The sequence below is a fragment of the Arachis ipaensis genome, chromosome B6 (assembly GCF_059453495.1).
Source record: "Arachis ipaensis isolate K30076 ecotype BB chromosome B6, ASM5945349v1, whole genome shotgun sequence".
Taxonomy (NCBI): domain Eukaryota; kingdom Viridiplantae; phylum Streptophyta; class Magnoliopsida; order Fabales; family Fabaceae; genus Arachis; species Arachis ipaensis.
The window spans coordinates 113,017,816-113,038,731 of NC_142441.1; the positions used below are offsets into that span (position 1 = coordinate 113,017,816).

The 20,916-nt window shown below is 42.7% G+C and overlaps 3 protein-coding genes across 3 annotated transcripts; 2 read left to right on the forward strand and 1 right to left on the reverse strand.

Annotated features, from left to right (window-relative positions):
• Positions 1 to 450: 450 nt before the first annotated feature.
• On the forward strand, positions 451 to 1,173 carry LOC107647115 (uncharacterized). Its single transcript, XM_016351237.1, has one exon. It carries the CDS (start codon positions 451 to 453, stop codon positions 1,171 to 1,173), a length of 723 nt encoding a protein of 240 aa, XP_016206723.1.
• A 2,806-nt stretch (positions 1,174 to 3,979) lies between these two features.
• LOC107647114 (F-box protein At2g35280-like) lies at positions 3,980 to 4,693 on the reverse strand. The gene has a single exon (XM_016351236.1). It carries the CDS (start codon positions 4,691 to 4,693, stop codon positions 3,980 to 3,982), a length of 714 nt encoding a protein of 237 aa, XP_016206722.1.
• Positions 4,694 to 17,362: 12,669 nt separating this feature from the next.
• Positions 17,363 to 20,474, forward strand: LOC107604700 (nascent polypeptide-associated complex subunit alpha-like protein). The gene is made up of 5 exons (XM_021104641.2): positions 17,363 to 17,569; positions 18,500 to 18,581; positions 19,206 to 19,333; positions 19,414 to 19,773; positions 20,112 to 20,474. Exons 1-4 carry the CDS (start codon positions 17,510 to 17,512, stop codon positions 19,744 to 19,746), a joined length of 603 nt encoding a protein of 200 aa, XP_020960300.1. The 5' UTR covers positions 17,363 to 17,509; the 3' UTR covers positions 19,747 to 19,773; positions 20,112 to 20,474.
• Positions 20,475 to 20,916: the final 442 nt, after the last annotated feature.

Genomic DNA, 20,916 nt, shown 5'->3' on the forward strand with positions numbered 1-20,916 from the left:
TTACGGCCTTTCCTTTCATGTTTCGTATTTCGTGCATGGACGCCTGTTGAAGTTTCCAAGACTAATCTTCCTTAATTTTATATATACATATGAATGAATGCGATGAGGATTAGTTAAAATATATTTTAATTAGATTTTATTTTAACCCTCCTAACCATCGAGTAAATACGCACCAGCGCGTAACGACAAATCTAATAAATGCCCTCAATTAATAATGTTATTTCTGTTTACAACACAAGGGCATAGAAGGTTTTCTTTTTTTTAATTTTTTTTGGAAGAAACGATAATGGATTTCACCAACCAAAAGATGCGTCGGTTAAGTCCGATGGAACTAGATTCCAAAGGGCGATCCTCAACCATAAATATACTAGCATGCCTATTCTCAACACCACTGGATAACACCGTCTGAAGCATATACGCTGCCAGTCCCTCGTCCAACGTGAAGTTACAATGGAGCGCTTGTCTACTGCCTTTGAACTACCCCGTGACGTTTGGTTAGCCATAGCCATTAAAGTCGCAAGGAACTCCATCGCGGACCTATGCAGGTTCCGTATGACGTGTTGCGTTGCGCGCGATGTAGGTGACGATGATACTGTACTCAGGATGGTTGCCATACCACCCCCGCATGAGATGAATTGGTTGTGGATACGGGACCCTGTAGGGCAAAGATTTTTCGAGAGGTGCATTGGAATTGGTCACCCGGAGCTTCTGTTTCGGGAGGCGCTGCGGGAACTCTACATACGACGTAACCACGCCATCGGATGGGAAATGCTGCAGAATGCAGCAAGCAATGGGGTGGACGCTGCCAAGTACGCACTTTCAATGGAGTTGCTCATCCGAATGGACGACAGCGAGGCCAAAAAAGAAGGTTTGGAACTATTTCGCACGCTCGAAGCGGGTGACTTACTCCCCGCATGTTACTCGAGTTGCTTCGCGGTCCTCACAATTTCTTGGCCGGATGAAGTCCATATGCTGAAAAAGGGAGAAGAACATACGGTCTGTGACTCGACCAGATGCATGACCCGAAGCCATATGGGTCTTCTCTATGACCACCGCCGGAAGGCGGCAGAGCGGGGCTCCGTCCACGGTGTCGGAGGCGCCGACCATATTCGGTGCATTCGCTGTCGTGCCGACTACGAGGTGGAACGATACGTAGACATTCCTAGGGTTTAGGATTGTCATGCATATTAGGTTTAGTACTGACGTATGATATTTCGGCTTATTATTGACGCATAATATTAGGTTTAGTATTGACATATTGTTTAATGAATGGTTTGTTTTTCATATATCCATGATGTAAGAATTTGACGGATTTATATTATCTACCCAATTACTCATTTATAAATCCCAACGAATAACCGGCAAACTGTTCTTTGGTTAAACCGATACTTATTGTGGGATATATTGACCGGGTACTACAAAACATATAGAGAAAAAAAAAGAAATTGGGAATCCCCGAGCGACAAAATGGACAAAACGAAAGTCATAAAGTTAATGACCGGAAAGTTTAAAAAAAATATCAACAAAAAGAACTCTGAATACAAGGGACGTGTTTGCTAAGGAAGCCGTGTGCGAGGTGACGGGAATGAAGCGGCAGGCTCCCTAATCGATGTGAGTGTGGCTGAGTTGGTGTAGAGGCACGGTACACAACCGATGGGATTCGATCACAAACGGCACCGGGTGACTATAAAGACGGACAGTCGGACACCGTAAACAACAGCCTTTGTGATAACTGCTTGGAGCCTTTGTGTTGTCCACTGCTTACACATAACGGCCCATTCATCAATCGTCTCATGCATTCAATACTAGGAAAAGAGATGTATCGTTCGACAGGCCCCGCCAACCTTCCCCACGATGTTTGGACCTTAACTACCGGGAGGACCGCAGCACAGTCTGTCAGGGACTTGTGCAGTCTCAGGATGTCCTGCACCGCTGCACGCAACGCAGGGGAGGAGGATATCATTTACCGATTCGCCTCGATTCCAATTTGGGACCAACGGTGGTGGAGTATGAGTCCCATGCACCAGGCGGGAAGAAACTTCTTAGCGCGATGCATGCAGAGCGGGAACCTAGAAGTTCTGTTTCGGTCTGCTGTGTCTGACCTTTTCCTCGGCGGGAGTCGTCCTGCGGGATGGAAACGATGCAAGTTGTCGCAACCCAGGGCATTCGGCAGCACAGTACACGGTGTCGATGATGCTGATGCTACGCGACGACATCGAGTCAAAGAACAAGGGCTTACAAACATTTCGTGTGCTTGAGGCGGCCGGTGCCTTAACAATCTACAAATTGGTGTTCCGCGGCGTTATCCAGGGGACGTGGAGACACATGCGTTGCCTGCCAATGGTAAACGCAGAGAATTTAGTCTGTTCATCGCATGCATGTCCAAGCCGTGGAAACATGGGTGCTATTTACCGCCGTCAACGCTATGGTAGAGGGTGGGACTTAAACGACGGTGATGGAGGTGCTGCTCATATTCCATGCGTGCATTGTCGGGCAGATTATGAGTTGATCCTGTTTGTCCACCTCTTTGACTAATAGGATAGGATTGTGTTCTCAATATTTTTTTGGTTATCCTATCTAATATATGTATTATGTAGTATGTAATGATTTTTGCCGCTGGATGACTCGTTTTGTAATCATTTTATTTATGTGTTTTCTATTTCGTATAAAAAATGTTATTTATGGAAAATACAATTGTTCCCCGTTACTGACCTCCCAATCGGTGACTCCCCATTGCCTAGCCAAGTAATCATTTTTTTTTATAAACTCACCGCCAGTCCCGTCTGCCACGTTATTCATAGCAGTCCATAGCCCTTCAGCCCATCGTGTCTAGTCTAACGTCTCATTACCAAGATTTTCATTTATTGCAAATTCTGCGCAAGCGATACAGCACACGTTTCCCCATGGTTTTTCTTCCTTTAACGATAAAACCACCAGGGGCATTATTATCTTCACTTTTCAAGGAATAGCAGACGTACATTTATTAACCACATTAAAATGTATTAATTTGTTTATTTGTAACTTAAAATTTGATTTTAATTAATGTATATCAATGCACAAGTCCGTCACAAAAAATCATTGCTTTAAGGGCTTTCGTCGTCTAGCAGACCTCCCCGTCTTCATCCGGAAAAATGTCACAGGAATCCCTCAACGACCTCGCCATTAGTCCCGCCGACCTCGAGGAACCCCTGATCGAAGATCTGATCGACACCCTCCAACGGAGGATGAGGTTTTTGAGTGACAGTCTTCAAAGTACACAAGACGAAGCAAGGACGGCGAGGATGGAGGCAATCACCGCGAAAGTCAGGGCGAGTATAAGGAAGCATGAACTGGACGAATGCCGCCGGTTGGAAAAGAAGTTGCGCACGGAGGTGGAACAGCATCAAACCACCATTCGCGAACTCGAAGACAAAGCAAACGCGTTGAAGGCGGAGGTTGCCGATCTTCGTCAAAGGGAGCAGCAACAGATGGCACCGTGGCGTGAAATGGAAGGCAGGCTTGAGGCTGTGGAGATCAAGCTAGGGTTATTGGTCCGCCAATTGTATGGTCAAGCTCCGGCAACGGCACATGGCTCAAACTATCAGGAAACCGCCGAGCAGAATGGAGACGATGTCGGGGATATATGACCAACGGAATCTATGTTGCAAATCTTTATTTGCTTTGTTTCTTTAGCTGTTCTTTTGATGTTCTGTAACTCGTACGTAAAACTCGGTTTTCTGAATTACATCTAATTTCCGCAGCATTTGTGGTTACCTTTTTTTTAATTTCTATTTTCGGGTGAAGCTAATTAGTAATCCGTGAACAACAATGCGAGGTAATTATGTTAATTTGTTGTATCAAAATGCCATTTTTTCAACCAGGAAATAGTTTCTTAACAATTTGCCAGTTGCTAGTTACTGTTTTGGCGGTTGCATAAGGCTAACCCCACAACAATTCATTCGGGGGCAGATTGACAAGCGTTAATGAACAACCACGTTCACTAAAATCTAAACAACTCTAGGAAAACCCTGACCTCGTAATCCGCCAGGCAGTGCACACACGAGACACAGGACACATCATTCACACAAGCCATGGTGCCACGGGTAGTGCAAGTGGTGGACCGACAAGCCACGGCATCTCCCGGATTCGATGGTCTCTCGTCAACCCATCGCTCCCAGAAAATGTCCGCGAAGAACTCCCTGCAGCTTTCGACGTCTCCAGAAGTACGGACAGACTCTAACATTTCAACACCCATTTGCATTTCTTCTTCTTTCCCGTGATCACACAGTAGCAACATCGCATACAGGTAACCTGCTTCGACGCAGCCCTCCGTCCAGGCCCTAGAAAGCAGTTCCATCCCAATGCCACGGCGGGCAATCCAGAAATACTCCGTCAAACCCTGTCGGAGTATAGCATCCGCATTTCCTGCCTCAACGCAGCGATCGATGAACCTCCTCTCCGGCCGGTCAAGGTAAAATAAAAAGGACACTAACGGTATAACACGCATCGTCACGTGTTGGTACACAGCCTCGGAACTCGCTGCATCCAGAAAAACTTTGCAGCTCGCCTGCATGTTAAATAGATCATGAATCGAATTCGATGCAACCTTAGTGGCAATCCTCACCCATATATCGCGAGGAAGAAGATTCAGCGGACATTCATGATCGGCGGGCACGTTCCCTTCCTTTCTGGTTGTCTTGGAAGATCCAGCCATTTGCAAGGGCTCGACAGAGGCAGGAGGGTGGTTGTTGAAGGATTATCGGAAATTATTAACTTATCGCGATAATACCAATTTCCAAAACGTTAATCTATATGTATATAAAAGTTAATATTTCTATAAATATATATGTATATAATATATTATTTTATATACTGACAATAATTAATTATTACGACTGAGGGCGTCAGTCATTTCGTTGCCCAACGTTATGGATAATACCGGATAATTAATACGTTTAATATATGTACTTATACCCATATTTATATATACGTATAAGAAGAAGTGTCTTTCTTGGGCTGCCAAACGGCGGTGGGCAGTCTCGTTTTCATGTTCCAGTTTGCCTTGATATTCGGAAATGGGAAATGGGAAACATGAAAGACATTTTTGTTGTTTGCAATTTTAACGAAGCTCGTCGATAATGGTTAATTTCGAGAAGCATCAGATGAAACAATTAAAAAACCGTGAGTGGGACAGAACAAATGTAAAATGTTGATTGACAGAACAAATCTTTTTTCTTTCTATCTAAGTGGGACGCAGTACACCTACCCCTACCCCATGACTCTGGTATCCCTGCACACCTGCTTCTGAATTACTTCGGCTTGAAGTACACGCTTAATCCTGAACGTGGGGTCCGCGTGACAGTACACCTCTACTTTTCCACTTCTGAGCATCCAGGCGAGGGAAAACCCATAAACCAATTTAAACCATCAAGCTTGACCAAGTCAAACTAACTAAGATCTTCATGGGACCTCTAGCCATTTTGCAATCAACTTGGGCCAGGGATTATGGAAAATACCAAAATGCAAACGGCCACTAAAGAAACGATATGTGCTATTATTATATCTTTTTAATTCTTTAAAAAATGGTTCAGTACGTGGTACGTTTCTTTACCAATTGTTATGGAAAAGAAAAGATAATTAATAAGCAGTGGAGGAACAAAATACTCATTTTACAACGCAATAATTAAATGTTCACTGTTCGAAATTCGTGTTATATTTATGTCGGCTTTAGTTGCCTACCTTAATTACTCGCTGAATAAATTTTATCTTTTCTTTCTTTTTTTTTTATCCATCGAAGTAGTTTAATTTAATGTTTTATTTAGCTGAAAATAAAGCCTCGTTATTGACACGTGGACACATTAGTTACGGGAAAAAATATACCAAACAACTTTCTTCCTACATCATAATATAGTATATAAATATAAATATACGTGGCCGTTATTGACAAACCCTAACCCTACTAAGTACCAACCATTCTTCACTTCTTCCATGCCGTAACTCCTCCTATCAACTCTCTGTCCACCCTTCTCCGTTATTACTGCCGTATGTCGTCCTCTTCCCCCAGGAAAATGTCGGAGGAACCCGTCACCGACCACGCCATTAGTCCAGACGACCTAGCGGATCTCTCGATCGACGCACTTATTGACATCATCCACGTAGATGAAAAGTCTGCAGATTATGACCTCGTTGAAGCCGCACTGGTCACGAGGGAGGAGAGGCTGAAGGCTGCACTCGTAACGACCGGCGCAGAACTGAGGCAGGCGAAGGTGGAGATGATGGCCGCCAAGTTCGTTTTCGAGGCAAAGAAGGATGAACTGGAGGAAGAGGTACAGCAAAGGCAACAGCTTAAAAGGGATTTGAAAATAGAACAGCGAAAAAATGATGTGCTCCTTCACCGGTTGGATGTCATAGAAAAGGAATTAAAGGCAGAAGTTGTCAAGCGCCGTGAATGGGAACAGGTGGAGGCTCTACCGTGGCGGGACCTGGAACGCAAGATTAACGTTTTGGAGGAAAAACATAACTTTTTGCTCCGTCGGGGTCGTCATCCAGCCGGGAAAAATGAAGACGGGGCCGGAGTAAGTTGACCTGCTGCACATGCAAGTTATCTGAATGTCATGTTTTCCGTCGAGGACTGTATGATCCTTTTATTTCCTATGTTTGTTCTGTCGCCCATTTGATCTTCTGCAGTGGAACTTAAACCCTGATAATATAATTATGCATACTTTAATCTCTGTGTTCTTAGCTTGTTGAAACACAATTAGGGATTTACGTTACGACGGCGCCAAACGCTAATACCTAATAAAACAAATTAATGCAGACATAGTGTCCTTTTTTTATATCCTAGGAAACACTTCTTTTAAAATAGATTGCTTGGACGAACAAAAAATACGAAGCCATTGATCAAAACAAAATTCAAATTAGTTCTCTGTCGTGTTGTTTAAAAAACCCTAAACATACATTTAGTGCGATTACATAGTAAAAAACTCCTTAAAATATTGAAGCAAATTTTGTTCATTAAAGGAATGTTATATTATGCGAATACAAACCCGTGGTTCAAGTTGAGCATACCCGCATGATCATTGTTCAACCTCTGTACAGATTTTATTCACCATCGTCAATTATCATCGTTTCTCATAAAAAATTTATCCCGTACCCATATTTTACATGACTCCTTTCGGTCACGGTGTCACTCCCCATTGCCTATCCAAGTTACCAGTTTTGCATAAATTCACTGTCGCGGACTAAATACCCAGCCCCAGAAAAAAACCTTCCGATGGTGTAAAAGATTGATTGACTAAACAGTCTTTTGTCCATTCAAACGTCAATTCAATTGTGCAGGGTCCAGATCATATCCCTGTCAAGAAGAAAGAATTATTCAGACTAAGTTATGGCCAAGATACGCATTAGTTGCGTCGTCTGTGTACTCCACATGATAATTGATCGAAAAGACTGTACTTTAACATAAAAAAAATTGACAAAAATAAAATAAAATACACCATCAGTACGCATAGCAATTAGCATGATCGACATCTCCAATGTGGGGGTTTACAAAACTACTTAAACGCAATAAATCCCCAAGAACTTCCGCACCTCGAACTCGGCCAGGCATTGCACACACGCCACACTGGACAAATCGCTCCCATCACCAATGGTCCCACGGGTACGGCAACTACCGGAACGGCATGACACGGGCTCTTCTGGGTCCGCCGGGGGTATATCGGACCACGAGCCGGCGAACACCTACGTGAAGACCTCCCTGCACTTTTCGACTGCGCCGGACTCATGAACCACGCAAAAAAATTCGAATCCACGGTGGATCTCATCATCTGTTTTGTCACCAAGCGACAGAAGCAGCATCGCAGAGATGTAGCAGGCCTCCACATCGCCCAACTCGACTGCCTCGGTCAGGGTCCGTATGCCACCTCTGCGGTGGCCACACCAGAATAAATGAGACATCCCAACGCGGAGCATAGCGGCTGGATTCTGCGCTCTGGCGCATCGACGCAGAAAGGTCATTGCAGGCATCCCAGAGTAGTCGAGAAAGCAAGCGATCGGCAACACCGACACCAAAGCATGCCTGTACACGACATCGGAATTGCATGCAGATGCAAATAAGCTGCAAGTCGCCTGCATGTTGAACAGATCCTCAATCGAATTCGATGCAACCATCGGGGCAATAATCGACCATATTTCAAGAGGAAGAAGATTCGCCAGACACTCGTGCTGAATGGATACGTCCAGTTTCGTTTTGTCCTTTTGAGAACTTCCGTCCATTTGGAGGGACTTCGTGGATGGATTATTGGAGATTACAAAAGGAGGATGGACGAATTTGTAGATGCCCTTGAGGCATTTTGCTTTTAATATACTGCCGTTGGGGTGTAGCGGGAGGGGGGTTGCCCGTGGTTCAGTACCGCATACGTTTCCCTATATGTTTTCGTTTACCGATGCGTTTACATAGTATAATATATATATTGATTAAAGAAGCATTTATCGTAATTAACTGGATTTCCATTCCCTAGGTGGGGCTAATATTCTCAAGAATGAATGAATTTAAAGGAGCCTTAATAGTGGTGAATAAGACAAATGTTATTTAGTTGTTCTATGCTGGTGCAAGTACACCACTATTCGTCTAGTTGCTTTATTTGTTGACTCTTCCATTTGCCTCCAGGTGAGACAAAAACACATAAATTGTATATTCCACCATCAACCCTAACCATTTCTCCCTCTTAAGGGTGTACCAGATCTCCTCTAACAGTCTAATGGCAATGCGCACAGAAGGTGTCTGGTACGTCGTCTTTAGAGGGAGGATACCCGGAATATACCCCGACAGCAAGACGGCAGCGGCTCAGGTGGATGGATTTCCACGGAACCTGCTTCTTCGTTACCGGAGTTACCAAGAGGCCGTGAACGCCTGGAACGACTACTTCCAGGTGAATGCATCGCCTGTTACAGAGATGGGCAGCGAGCTCCCGCCGTCGTCAGGGTTCACTTGACTCGTTCGCGGCGGACGGCACAATTCGACGGTGACGACGACTTGGCCTGTTCCGGGTCTGGGCAGCGAGCTCCCGTCGCCGTATGAGTGCAATCAATTCGTCGTTCAAGGCGAACGGCACGATACGACGGTGAGAAATAGTCCCGCGGTAGAACCAGGTGCATCGGGTAAGCAAAAAATGTGTTCTTGCGACACCCCCATGTGTAGTCACCTGCGACGGTATCAATACGTTGCTAACAAAGTTACATTACTTGCAGCCAGCCAATCGATTGAGGACATACAACGGGCTGTTGCGTCGATCGAGTACCGTGTATCCTAGATGGAGAGAGAGAGACAAGAACTCAGGACTCAACTGGCAGAAATCATACGGCAGCTGGCCAACGTTTTGCTGGACAGGTGAAGTCCCGGGTCTTAGGGGTCAGTGCAACAACGGGATGGAGACACCGTAAACCAACCCCTCCCCTCCCCGGAAATGTATGTTTAGGACTAGTATTGTACTGTTTAGGCCCAACGCTAATATTGAACTGTTCTGGTGTGTTTGTTTTTTTTATATTCCGCTTGTCCTATTAGCTAATGAAGTTATGAAATAGTGATTCTATCGAAGGTTATGCGTGTGATAGTTTAAATGTTTAAACTTTAAACACGGTGATATGCATCGGTTTGAATATGTCACTTATCTGATCCACAAAAGCGGGGATTTACAAGGCCACCCAACTCAAACACCCGAATCATTAACAATCAAATACATTCAACTTTGGTTACAACGAAACTTCATCTGAAAGTAAACAGATTAAAGAAATGCAACACCTCGAACTCGGCAAGGCAGTGGACGCACGACACACTCGAGGAATCGTTGGCGGCTCCCATGCTCCCGCGGGTCGGGCAAACGCTTGACCGGCAGACGACGGGCTTCCCTGGATACGACGGGTGCACCCCAATCAGCGGATTTGCGAACAACTGCCCAAAGAAGTCTCTGCACAATTCGATTTTTCCAGCAGCCAGTACGTTGGCATACATATCAACCGCCCTACCAGCGTCCGCCTCGTCCCCAACCCCTGGCATCAGTAGCAGCATCGCACACATGTAGCGGGCTTGGACGTCGCCCGCATCGGCGGCCTCAAGCAGGGTGCCGACCCCAGCGACGTATCGGCCCATCCAGCAGAATTCTCTAATCCCTACACGGAATATAGCGGCCGGATTTCCTGCGCGGGCGCTTCTATAAAGGAACCCATCTTCAGGACGGTCCTCCAAGGCATAACCGAACACGACGGGTAGCTCCGCCATGGAGGCCACCTTGTACACCGCAGATGAGCGGGCTGCGTCCAAAAATACCTTGCAGGTCGCCTACATGTTAAACAGATCCTGGATCGAGGCCGACGCAACCCTTGCTGCAATTTTCTCCCATATTTCGCGAGGCAGAAGAGTCAGCGGACAGACGCGTGGTGGCACCCCTTTCCCTTTCCCTTTCATTCTCCCATATCCAGCCTTCTTTCCCATTCTGCCTTTCTCGGAGGTTGCACCAAATCTCAGCCTATTTGATTTAAGTTTATTGAATAGGTGGTGGAAGGAGAAGGTTACAGGAGGACCGTCGTTAGTATGGATCACCAGACGTGATGAAGGAAAACTGGGTAGTGAACTTATATACTGCAAAACGGCTCACCAGATAAGTCAGGTACCGTGCCATGTACGCCTTCATTTACGCCCACTGTAACCGATGCTTCGTTTTTGGGTTTGGCACAGGATTTGAAGACATCGTAAACGTAATTTTAAAACATGAACGCTGAAAAATAACTTTAAATTTAAATTTAAAACTACATTAAATTTGTTATCTCTTTTGTTTTAAATATAAATCGTTTATTTTTCCAAAAATAAAAAAAAACGAAGTATTACTCATTTTCTATAAAAAAAAAGGTACTCGAAGCAGATTCCCAATTTACACTATATATGTATACGTGCCCGTTAATGACAAATCCTATCCCCCCTAATGCTTCTTTCCCAGTTCTTCTCTGCTGCAACTCCTTCTCTCACCTCTCTCTCTATCCTTATCCCCTCCTTATTTCTGCCACCATCCACTGCTCTCTCCGCTGTGTACCTCTGAGAAAATGTCTAAGGACACCGTCACCGACCAAGCCGCTAGTCCCGTCTACCTCACAGAACAGCCCATGTCCAAGCTGATCGACATCCTCCGTACAGATGAGAAGTCCCTGGAATGTGACTTTGTTGAGGCCGAACTTGTCAGGAGGGAGGAAATTTGGGAGGCAAGGCTTGAAAGAATCTCAGATCACCTCTACAAGGCCAGGTCCAAGAGGTTGAACTTAATGGTCAAGTTGCAGAAAAAGGAGGATCAACTGGAGGAAGAGGAGAAGGCACGGCGCCGGGAGGAGAAGTTGTTGCGCATGGAGCAGCAACATTGTGAAGCGACCGTTCGCCGAATGTATGACAAAGCAAACGAGATGATGGCGGAAAGTTCAAAGTGGCGTGACCTGGCACAAAAGGTCGTCGATGTTTTGAAGGCGAAGGAGAAATCTTTGTCCCGCCAGGCAGGCGTTCAACCGGTGCAGATTGAAGACAGTGACTCAGATATTTGACCTGGTGCACATAACATGAGTGATATCTTTATGTTGTTTTGATTTTTTGTCGAGGTCTGAAGCCCTGAATGATCTATCTGGTTTGTTTGTTTGGTCGTCCTTTTGATCTTATGAAAAGCTAACAAAAACTCTGTAGCGATTATTATATCTACTTTCATCTGTTCAATATTAAAAATCTGTTTATACTCAATTGTTAATCGGTTTATTCTTCCTCGCCAGTGAGTATCACACGAAAAGAACAAAATTTCTGAGTTATTTCCGTTTTGAGTGCCGTTGATTCGGAAGCTTAATATTATATGCTTCGTAGCCAGTATAAATTCGTTTAATCCACATGCGGTTAACAATCAATATCTTCTCATCTCCTTGCTTGTTAGTAATAATTTGAATTGATTTAAATTGAAATAAATATTACCTAAACATACGCAAAACACACTTTTCGGCGACTCCCCATTGACTTACCAGTTTTGTGGGCTGTTTTTTAAGAATTAAATGTGACGGTATCAGATAGTTCACAGTCCCAATCAAAAAACGGGGGATGAAAATCATCCAATATAAAACAATTCATCTGAGGGGTTGATACATAAATAGGGAATTATCTTGCGTTGTTAGGATGGAAGATCAGACGCGATGAGGGAACGTTGGGGAGGGAGATTATATACTGCAAAACGCCTTACCAGATAAGTCGGGTACCGTGCCACATACGCATTCATTTACGCCCACTGTAACCGATGCTCCGTCTGTGGTTTTGGCACGTGAATCGAAGAGATCCTAGACGTAATTATTAAAGCTGACCATTGAAATTGAAAAACAAAATTAAAACTATATTAACGCGAAAATATAAATCGTTTATTTTCCCAAAAATAAACGAAGTACACTAATTACACATTTTCTACAAAAAAAAAAAGGTATTCGAAGCAGCTTCCCACTTTACACTATATATGCATACGTGCCCTTTAATGACAAACCCTATCCCTCCTATCGCTTCTTTCCCAGTTCTTCTCTGCCGTAACTCCTTCTCTAACCTCTCCGTCTATCCTTATCCCCCTCCTTATTTCTGCCACCATCCACTGCTCTCTCCTCTGTGTACTATCGAGAAAATGTCGAAGGAGACCGTCACTGACCACGCTGTTAGTCCCGTCGACCTCGCAGAACACCCGATCTCCACTCTGATCGACATCGTCCGTACAGATGAGAAGTCCGCGGATTGTGACCTCGTTGAGGCCGAACTTGTCAGAAGGGAGGAAATTTGGGAGGCTAGGCTTCGAAAAATCTCAGATGAACTCTTCGAGGCCGGGTCTGAGAGGGTGAACTTAATGGTCAAGTTGAAGAAAAAGGAGGATCAACTGGAGGAAGAGGAGAAGGCACGCCGCCGGGAGGAGAAGTTGTTGCACAGGGAGCAGCAACATTGTGAAGCGACCGTTCGCCGAATGTATGACAAAGCAAACGAGATGATGGCGGAAAGCTCAAAATGGCGTGACCTGGTACAAAGGATCGTCAATGTTTTGGAGGCCAAGGAGAAATCTTTGGCCCCCCAGGCAGGCGTTCAACCGGTGCAGATTGAACACAGTGACAGAGGTATTTGACCTGGTGCACATGGGTGATATCTTTATGTTGTTTTGGTTTTTTGCCGAGGCCTGAAGCCCTGAATGATCTATCTGGTTTGTTTGTTTGGTCGTCCTTTTGATCTTATGAAATGCTAGTTAAAAGTCTGTAGCGATTATTATATCTACTTTCATCGGTTCGCTCTCTACTTATCGTGAATTGTTTGGAGTTACTGATAACTCAGCCCCTCTGCCTATAAATCAGCCAAATAAAACAAGTCGTTTGAGCGGTTTAAAAAAAATTAGGGAATCGTATTGCGCCGTTAGCATTTAACGTTTCCAAATCATGAACCCAGGACATTTTTGGCAACTATTTACGGGTGCGTTATGTCCTTGCAAATCAGTTTTACAATACCTGAATAAACATTCGGATTTTTTTTCATTTACTGTATCATACAGACAATTAATATTATACAGAAAATTAATATTGCTATTAAACGCCAGGGGATGATTTACGCTTTCATGGGCCAGGCCAACGCAATAACCTGAGCCCACTAACAACTACGTACTCATATCCTCCGTTATGCCCACAATGTATGGTTTCATGAGTTTTTTTGTGCGTAACGATTCGTTATGGCCTTTTAATGGAGACGGATCCAGGACAAAATTGTTTTAAAGTCCAAAGTCTCGCTTAACACAAGCCCAAAAAAAAGAAAAAAACATTCCCATCTGACCCATGAGGCACGAAACTTTTTGGCTTGTAGAAGAAGACTTCATGGAAGGGTGATGGCACACAATCCTAAGGGGTGGAACTCTGACTAAATTAATTAATTAGATTGGATTCACCCTTCATATCCGCTTGATTCACACGCTGTCTACTCTGTCGGTGTTCTCTTAACTCAGAATATCCCCCTCTTCTCTGTTGGTGCCTGGACGAGAAAATGGCCGAAGAACACGCGAAAGGTGACGTCGTTAGGGTTATCAAAGCGGCAGGAGAGCCGTCGCGACCGATGGTAGGTTAAAGCTTGCTCTTCTGTTCTTTCCATTATTTCTGACTCTCCTCTCCGCATTTTGTTCTATCTCTTACGTTGTGTCTTGATATGCCCATATCTGCAGCGTCTACCATTACGCAGTGGTCTCCTCCCCAAGGGTAGCAACCATATCTATATCACGGTCGCCGACGGGTCAGACCGTACTTACAAGATTGCATGCAGCCCCAAGGGGTTGAAAGAGATCACTCTCGGGAGGGGATGGCAAAGGTTTTATCATGACTACAAGCTACAACCCTTTAACATTCTGCTGTTCAAGCACAAGGGCAGAGACGACTTCAGCGTTCGCATATTTAAGGCACCGGGTGTGGAGAGGACATATGCTGCGTCTGGTGATGACTCCGGCGACCTCACACCCCCCAGGTGCCAACGAACCGTCCACGCGCTCCTCAAAAGCCCCGCCGTCGAACGGGGTGCATCAATGTTCCCAGGAGCGTAGCTGCAGCTGAGGTGGAGCAGACATTTCAGTCCGAACACCCTTACTTCATTATGCACATCACAGAAAGGCTGTTGCGCGTCCACTTCCTGGTAATGGCTTTCCATTTCCACTATATATACACCTTTTACGTTGGCAGTATTTGGGGTCCACATTATCTGTTTTGTTCCCCTGCTGTTCCCTCTATTGAAAGTAATGTGGCGGCCTAGGTGGTCCACAGTAAGTGTTGTTGTTTTCCTGGTCCTTATTTTGTTGGCCTCTGTGCCGTCGTAAGTGGTCCACGTCTTCTGTGTTGTGCTGTTGCTTAATTGTTAATGGTTGGCTATCTGGTGGAGCCGTGGTTGACTTGAAATTAATTACACAAATTTGTTGGTACTGCCTCGTATGCTGTTTTTCAATATCCAATGTTTTGTGAAACAAGCACCCAATTGCATGCTAACTGTTCATAATGCCATCATCAATAGTTGCCTTTTCATTTTCTTGGCTTCATGCACGTTGCATTCATGTTACACATGCCTTTAACTTTAAGTACATCTCCTTGTCGTTTTCTGGTTTGCCCAGCCAAATGTGCCACACTTTGGAGATGACGTCAGCGATGATGTCATGGTCACTCTAAGAGCAGGGGAGATTTTCGTCCGGGCGGACTACGCCAGATACAGGGGCAATAGAAGCCACAATTGTGGCACCATCGGCGGAGGGTGGGCTGATTTCTTGCGCAAGTGCAACGTAACTGTGGAGAAGCTGGCCGTCTTTGAGATCTCCAGGACCAACCCGGACGTGGAGCTGTTAGTCCAATTTGTTGATTTTGAATGAATCCAACTGGGTTGATGAACTAGCTGACCATGTTATTTTGGATTGCCTTTTCTGATTTGGCAACAACTATTTTTGTGCTCTGATTGTTGATGTGTTGCAACTGCTAGACTTAAATCTTTTTGTACATGATACAATCTTATGACCGGTGTAACTAAGAACTTTTCAAAATATCAGTGTTCCTTAGATTACTTTACACTTCCAATTCACACAGCACCATGGATGCTCTCTACACTAATTTGCAATTTCAATTCATACAGCACCATGGATGCTCTAGAATAATTTCCAATTTGAATATAGAGCGTTACAAAATAAAGTCATATAGCGGCCTGGATATGGTCAAATTGGAAGTATAACAGTCCAAAACAGTTTTCTATAACTACCCATTGTTTGTCCAAACATAGAACATCACGCATGATCTTCTAAGAAACTAAAACACCTGCTGCATCACCAAATCTTTGCCTAATTTGAAGACCCACGTTCCCACTGGATTGAGCTGTGAGCGCATTAAAAATAATGAATGGTTACCAAATTGTGCCCTGTGAATCATAACCCTCGTCCAAGGCAACGTCCGATGCATCGTCCCATGCCAACTACAACGATACATTCAGTTAGCAATGAACTACGAATCGATGAACGGTCAATACATTAATTGAAAAGGACGACTAAACAAATTTGTTGACAAAGTCTTACCTCATCCTCCTCAGACGAGTCCTCCCTTGTGCCAGTTTCACCTTCGCCCTCACCACCAAAGTATGATGCACCCTCTTGTGTGTTCATTCTGCTGTTGGGATTTAAGTGGCAGGAAACTCGATTATGCCCTGTCTGGCGACAAAGACCACTCCTCTTCACCCCCTTCACCGTTTCCTTTCTTTGCCTCTTTCGACACCGCACCAACTCGTGCAGTGAAAAGGACCATACTAGACCATTTATCTAGTTTTAACAACACTTTTAATAGCCCAACACTTGAGCCCAGCATTGGTTTCAGAAAAAATGTGCATCTCAGGGAAAAAAATTAGTCCACAGGCCCATCACGATTGACCCAAGTTCAACCAACTGTGTTCTAACCTAACCCGCCCGACCCGTAACACCATCGGCCTCTCCTTCGTCATCCTCTCGCCCACCATCCCCGCGCCGCTTCGATCCTTCCTTGTTGGACGTCTCCGGCAAAGCCATGCATCTATCCGAAACATCACTCATTGTCATCCGACGGTGATCGAATCCAGCTCCGGCAAGGACACTATGCAGATCTTCATCCTCCGAACCAACGAGTCGCGACAGAGGCCGCACTTTGGAGAGGAGGCAGCTCTGTAGTGTGACTCCGCGGGAGAAAGCTTCCTGCAACTCCATTACTCCATTGACGGGTCAGTGACGGATACGCATCCATCGCAGCTTATCTTGTATGCGTCAAATGATGTCCATGGCGCTTTTCCTTCCCTACCATCCCTCCTCTATCATGTCTGATTTAGCGTTAAACAGAATCACTAACAGCCATTAATTTAGTTCTTAAAACATGATAAACTAATTCTACATAAACCTAAATAATTTTTTATTGTAACAAAAATAACCAGCTACAAAGTGTAATTTGCAAACTAACCCCTCTGACACACCTAAACCACTAACCAATCATAGGAGGAGAGAGAAAAAGTAATCTCTACCATTAGATTGAAAAAACAAAGAGATCCGACGGTCAACCTCAAATGGCACACCGATCAGCCAAACATAAACATAATGTGCACTGGTGTGCCAAAGAATTTCGGCACACCTGAATCCGCTCCCAAGAATGAATCCGTCCCGAAATAAACCAATAGTTAAAACTTAAAACGGTTACCTGTCCGATTTATCGAACCTTGCATTCCAAACAAGGGGATGGGAACAAAAGAGAAACGGGTTATTAACCGGGTCAATCCGAATCCAAAGTTATTTATGTTGTAGTCAAAATGTCAAATACTCAAATAGTCAAATGTTAATGTTCATTTACTCGCGAGAGGTATAAATTGTTAAATCCCACAGTTCTAGGGTTTTAAGGTTGTTGCTGTGTCAGCTTTCGTGCTCGTGCTTGTTGTGTTGGATCTACTGTCACCAAAAGACGATTCATTTGATTTGATATAGCCATGACTGCTCAGACCCAAGAAGAGCTTCTAGCTGAGCACCTCGAGCAGCAGAAGATCCATGTAATTCATCTTCTCTTCTCAAACAACCTTCTTCACCCTCTTTTCTTTGATTCAATTTGATTGTTAGGGTTTTGGGATGTTTTAATCGGATTACCTTTCTTTTTGTTCCCCCCCGGGGGGGAGGGGGGTATCATTCGGTTTGTGGGTACTGATAGTGTGTGTTTTAGGGTTTACTTTTTCGGCGGTGTTTCATTTTGGGGAATCTTATGTTTTTTATGTTATTGTGATTTGTATTATTGATTCTTGGTTTGTAGAAATGTAGTAGCTTTAGGTGTGGAAGAGTGGAACATTTCAGTTGAGTAAATTGAAAGGCTAATGGGAATTGAAATGTTCTGGGAGTTTGCAAGAGAAGACGGAGTGAATTTTGAATTACATATGCATTTTCGAACATAAGAATAGTTGAAGAGTTTGATCTAGAATAACAGTTAATAACATCAAGTACACTCTTTAACAAGTGAAACATGTCTCGAATCATTGTTTAGATTCTTTTATACAGTGTGACTATAGTTTGGTCATTGTGTACTGATGCCCTTTTGTACTCCATCTTTTATGGCCTGCTATGTTCTCTGTTGTCTAATTTTTTAAAGCTTTTTAGTGTTGGTTTGGATTGGCTTTTTTGAGTGAAAAAAAGTAACTTTTTTTTAATAAAGTATTTTATTCAATTTGAAACATATTTAGATGTCTCTACAAAGTAGTTTTGTTAAAAAAAGAAAATTATTTGCTTTTTTTTTTAAAGCTAACAATACCTTTCTTTTGAAAAAAACAGAAGCAAAAGATGTTTTTAATACTTAAAACTTCTTTTTAAAAAGTCTATCTAAATATGAAATAATTTTTGTCTATTAAAAAAAGATCTTTTTTAAAAAGATGAAAAAAATTAAGTATTTTTTTCAGAAGCCAATCCAAACTGACCCTTAATTATATTTTGTGTAGCATGATGAACCTGTAGTTGAAGATGATGAAGATGATGAGGATGACGATGATGAAGATGACGAGGATGATGACATTGCTGAAGGTAAGTTAGCAAGGCACCTATGTCTTGTCTACTTTTGTTCTTGCATGTGGTAAATTTTTAATAGTAGCACATCTCTACTAATTTTGTTTGAATTTTTATGAAGTAACAGAACAGAGTTATGTTGTAAGTAGATAATTCAATTTAGCCAATGTTCACTCTAGAAGTGACCAGTATTTTCTTTCATGGGCTGTTTTGAACTTTGTCTAATACTTCTCTATTTTGTTTTATTTTATTTGCTGCCTTCGTTTTTTTAGGGAAATAATTATGGACTGCAAAGTTGTTGGATTTAATCTTTTATTTCTTTCTGTAGTAACTTACAGTCTTACAACTTTATTAATTAGACCTAGAAATTACTCTCTATGCATTTGATGGTCAACATGAATTAATGGGACGCATTGAAGTAAATTTAAATTTCTTCCCAAATTGCATCTAATTTGAAATTGAGTTATAATAAATCATGCACGTGTTGTGCCAAAAACTGGTTGGGTTAAATTCTTCTAAGTGCACCTTCAATTTATCCTGTTTGCTGTATGAATGTGATAATGCTATCAATTATTGTTTATTTTGTACATGAATGTAAACAATGGATGCAACTAACAGTGAGGAACTTGCGTTCTAAAACAGGACATGAAGGTGATGTTGGTAGGTCCAAGCAGACACGGAGTGAAAAGAAGAGTCGCAAGGCAATGCTCAAACTTGGAATGAAACCTGTTACAGGTGTCAGCCGGGTGACAGTGAAAAAGAGCAAGAATGTTAGTAAATTACTAGATTTTACACTTTGTTTATACTGATTGTCTTGTCTCCATGTATTGATCAGTTTGTTGTTTGTCAGATCCTATTCGTTATCTCAAAACCAGATGTTTTCAAAAGCCCAACATCCGACACATACATCATATTCGGGGAGGCCAAGATTGAAGACTTGAGCTCACAGCTACAAACTCAGGCAGCAGAGCAGTTCAAGGCCCCCAATTTGGCTAATGCAGGACCGAAACCTGAATCTTCTAGTGTTGCCCAAGATGACGAGGATGTGGATGAGACGGGAGTAGATCCCAAGGACATAGAGTTGGTGATGACTCAAGCTGGAGTGTCAAGATCAAGAGCTGTTAAAGCTCTCAAAGCTGCAAATGGCGATATCGTTGCGGCCATTATGGAGCTAACTACTTGATGGATGGGCAGATTCTGTAGAATTTTGGTATCTGGATTCTGGACTCCTCTGTTATTTTTCTCTCTTGATCGAAATTTTTGCTCTCCTGGGTTTTTAAGTAGTGATTTAACAATATCTCTGTTTTCTTCAGCTTTTCTGTGTAATGAAAGCACATTGCATTGGCATGTTTTCATGCCAAGAATGACAATCATGATTACCAATTGTCTTTCTTTGTTTTGCTCAAATTGCACTTTTGTCTTTCATGATTAGTATGGCTTACATCTTACAAAATTACAATGCTTGAAAAATTGGAAAAATTCTTAAATGTATAAAAGATTGAACTTGTTGAAAATTCATTTGGTGTAAAGTTGTATTTTTACATGCAGGATGGATCTACTTTTGGTCCCTTTGCTCGAGTTGGCGAGGGAAATAATTGAATATGTTTCCCATGCATATATGAATCCTTCATTTATACTATGAGGGAACAGAATGTCAGAATCCAAATTAGTAGTTGACTCTTGACTCATGGCAATTTTTGTCTTGCCTTGCATTGGTGGTTGGAACCAGATCAAAATTTCTAGTTAGGCTGCAGCAAGCTCTGGAAAAAAAAAATGATTTTAGTTTTAGTTATATTTTTTTAAGGGGTAAGGTTTGGACTAAATTCTAATTTAGTCACTAATGTTTCAAATATTCTATTTTAATCCTGAAAACTTTCAAACGTTTAATTTCAATTCCAAAAGTTTTAAGCAGACTTAATGTTGTTCCACTATGAATTTTGACACAAGCAATTTGCATATTGAAGAGCCAATAGCATTCAATTTCAGTATGTAACTAAAATTGATCAATCAATGAGATAATTGATTGTTAGGATTTGAAATTTTGTACAAAAAGAAAACTGAGAAGTGTTACAAAAAAATTTTGGTTATGTTTTTCTAATAAATAGAAGATATGCTTTAATTAGTAACATTATTAATGTCTACGTCATTCATTTTGTTAATGTTTAGTGTCAAATTTACTGATAGGATCACATTAAACCTGTTTAAAATTTTTTGTGATAGAAATAAGACATTTAAAATGTTAGAGACTAAATTAAAATTTGGCCTAAACGTTAGGAACTAAAATAGTACTTTATCCATTTTTTAAAGTGGTGTTAAACTTTCATGGAACTTCACCTATGTTACTCTTGTGGTA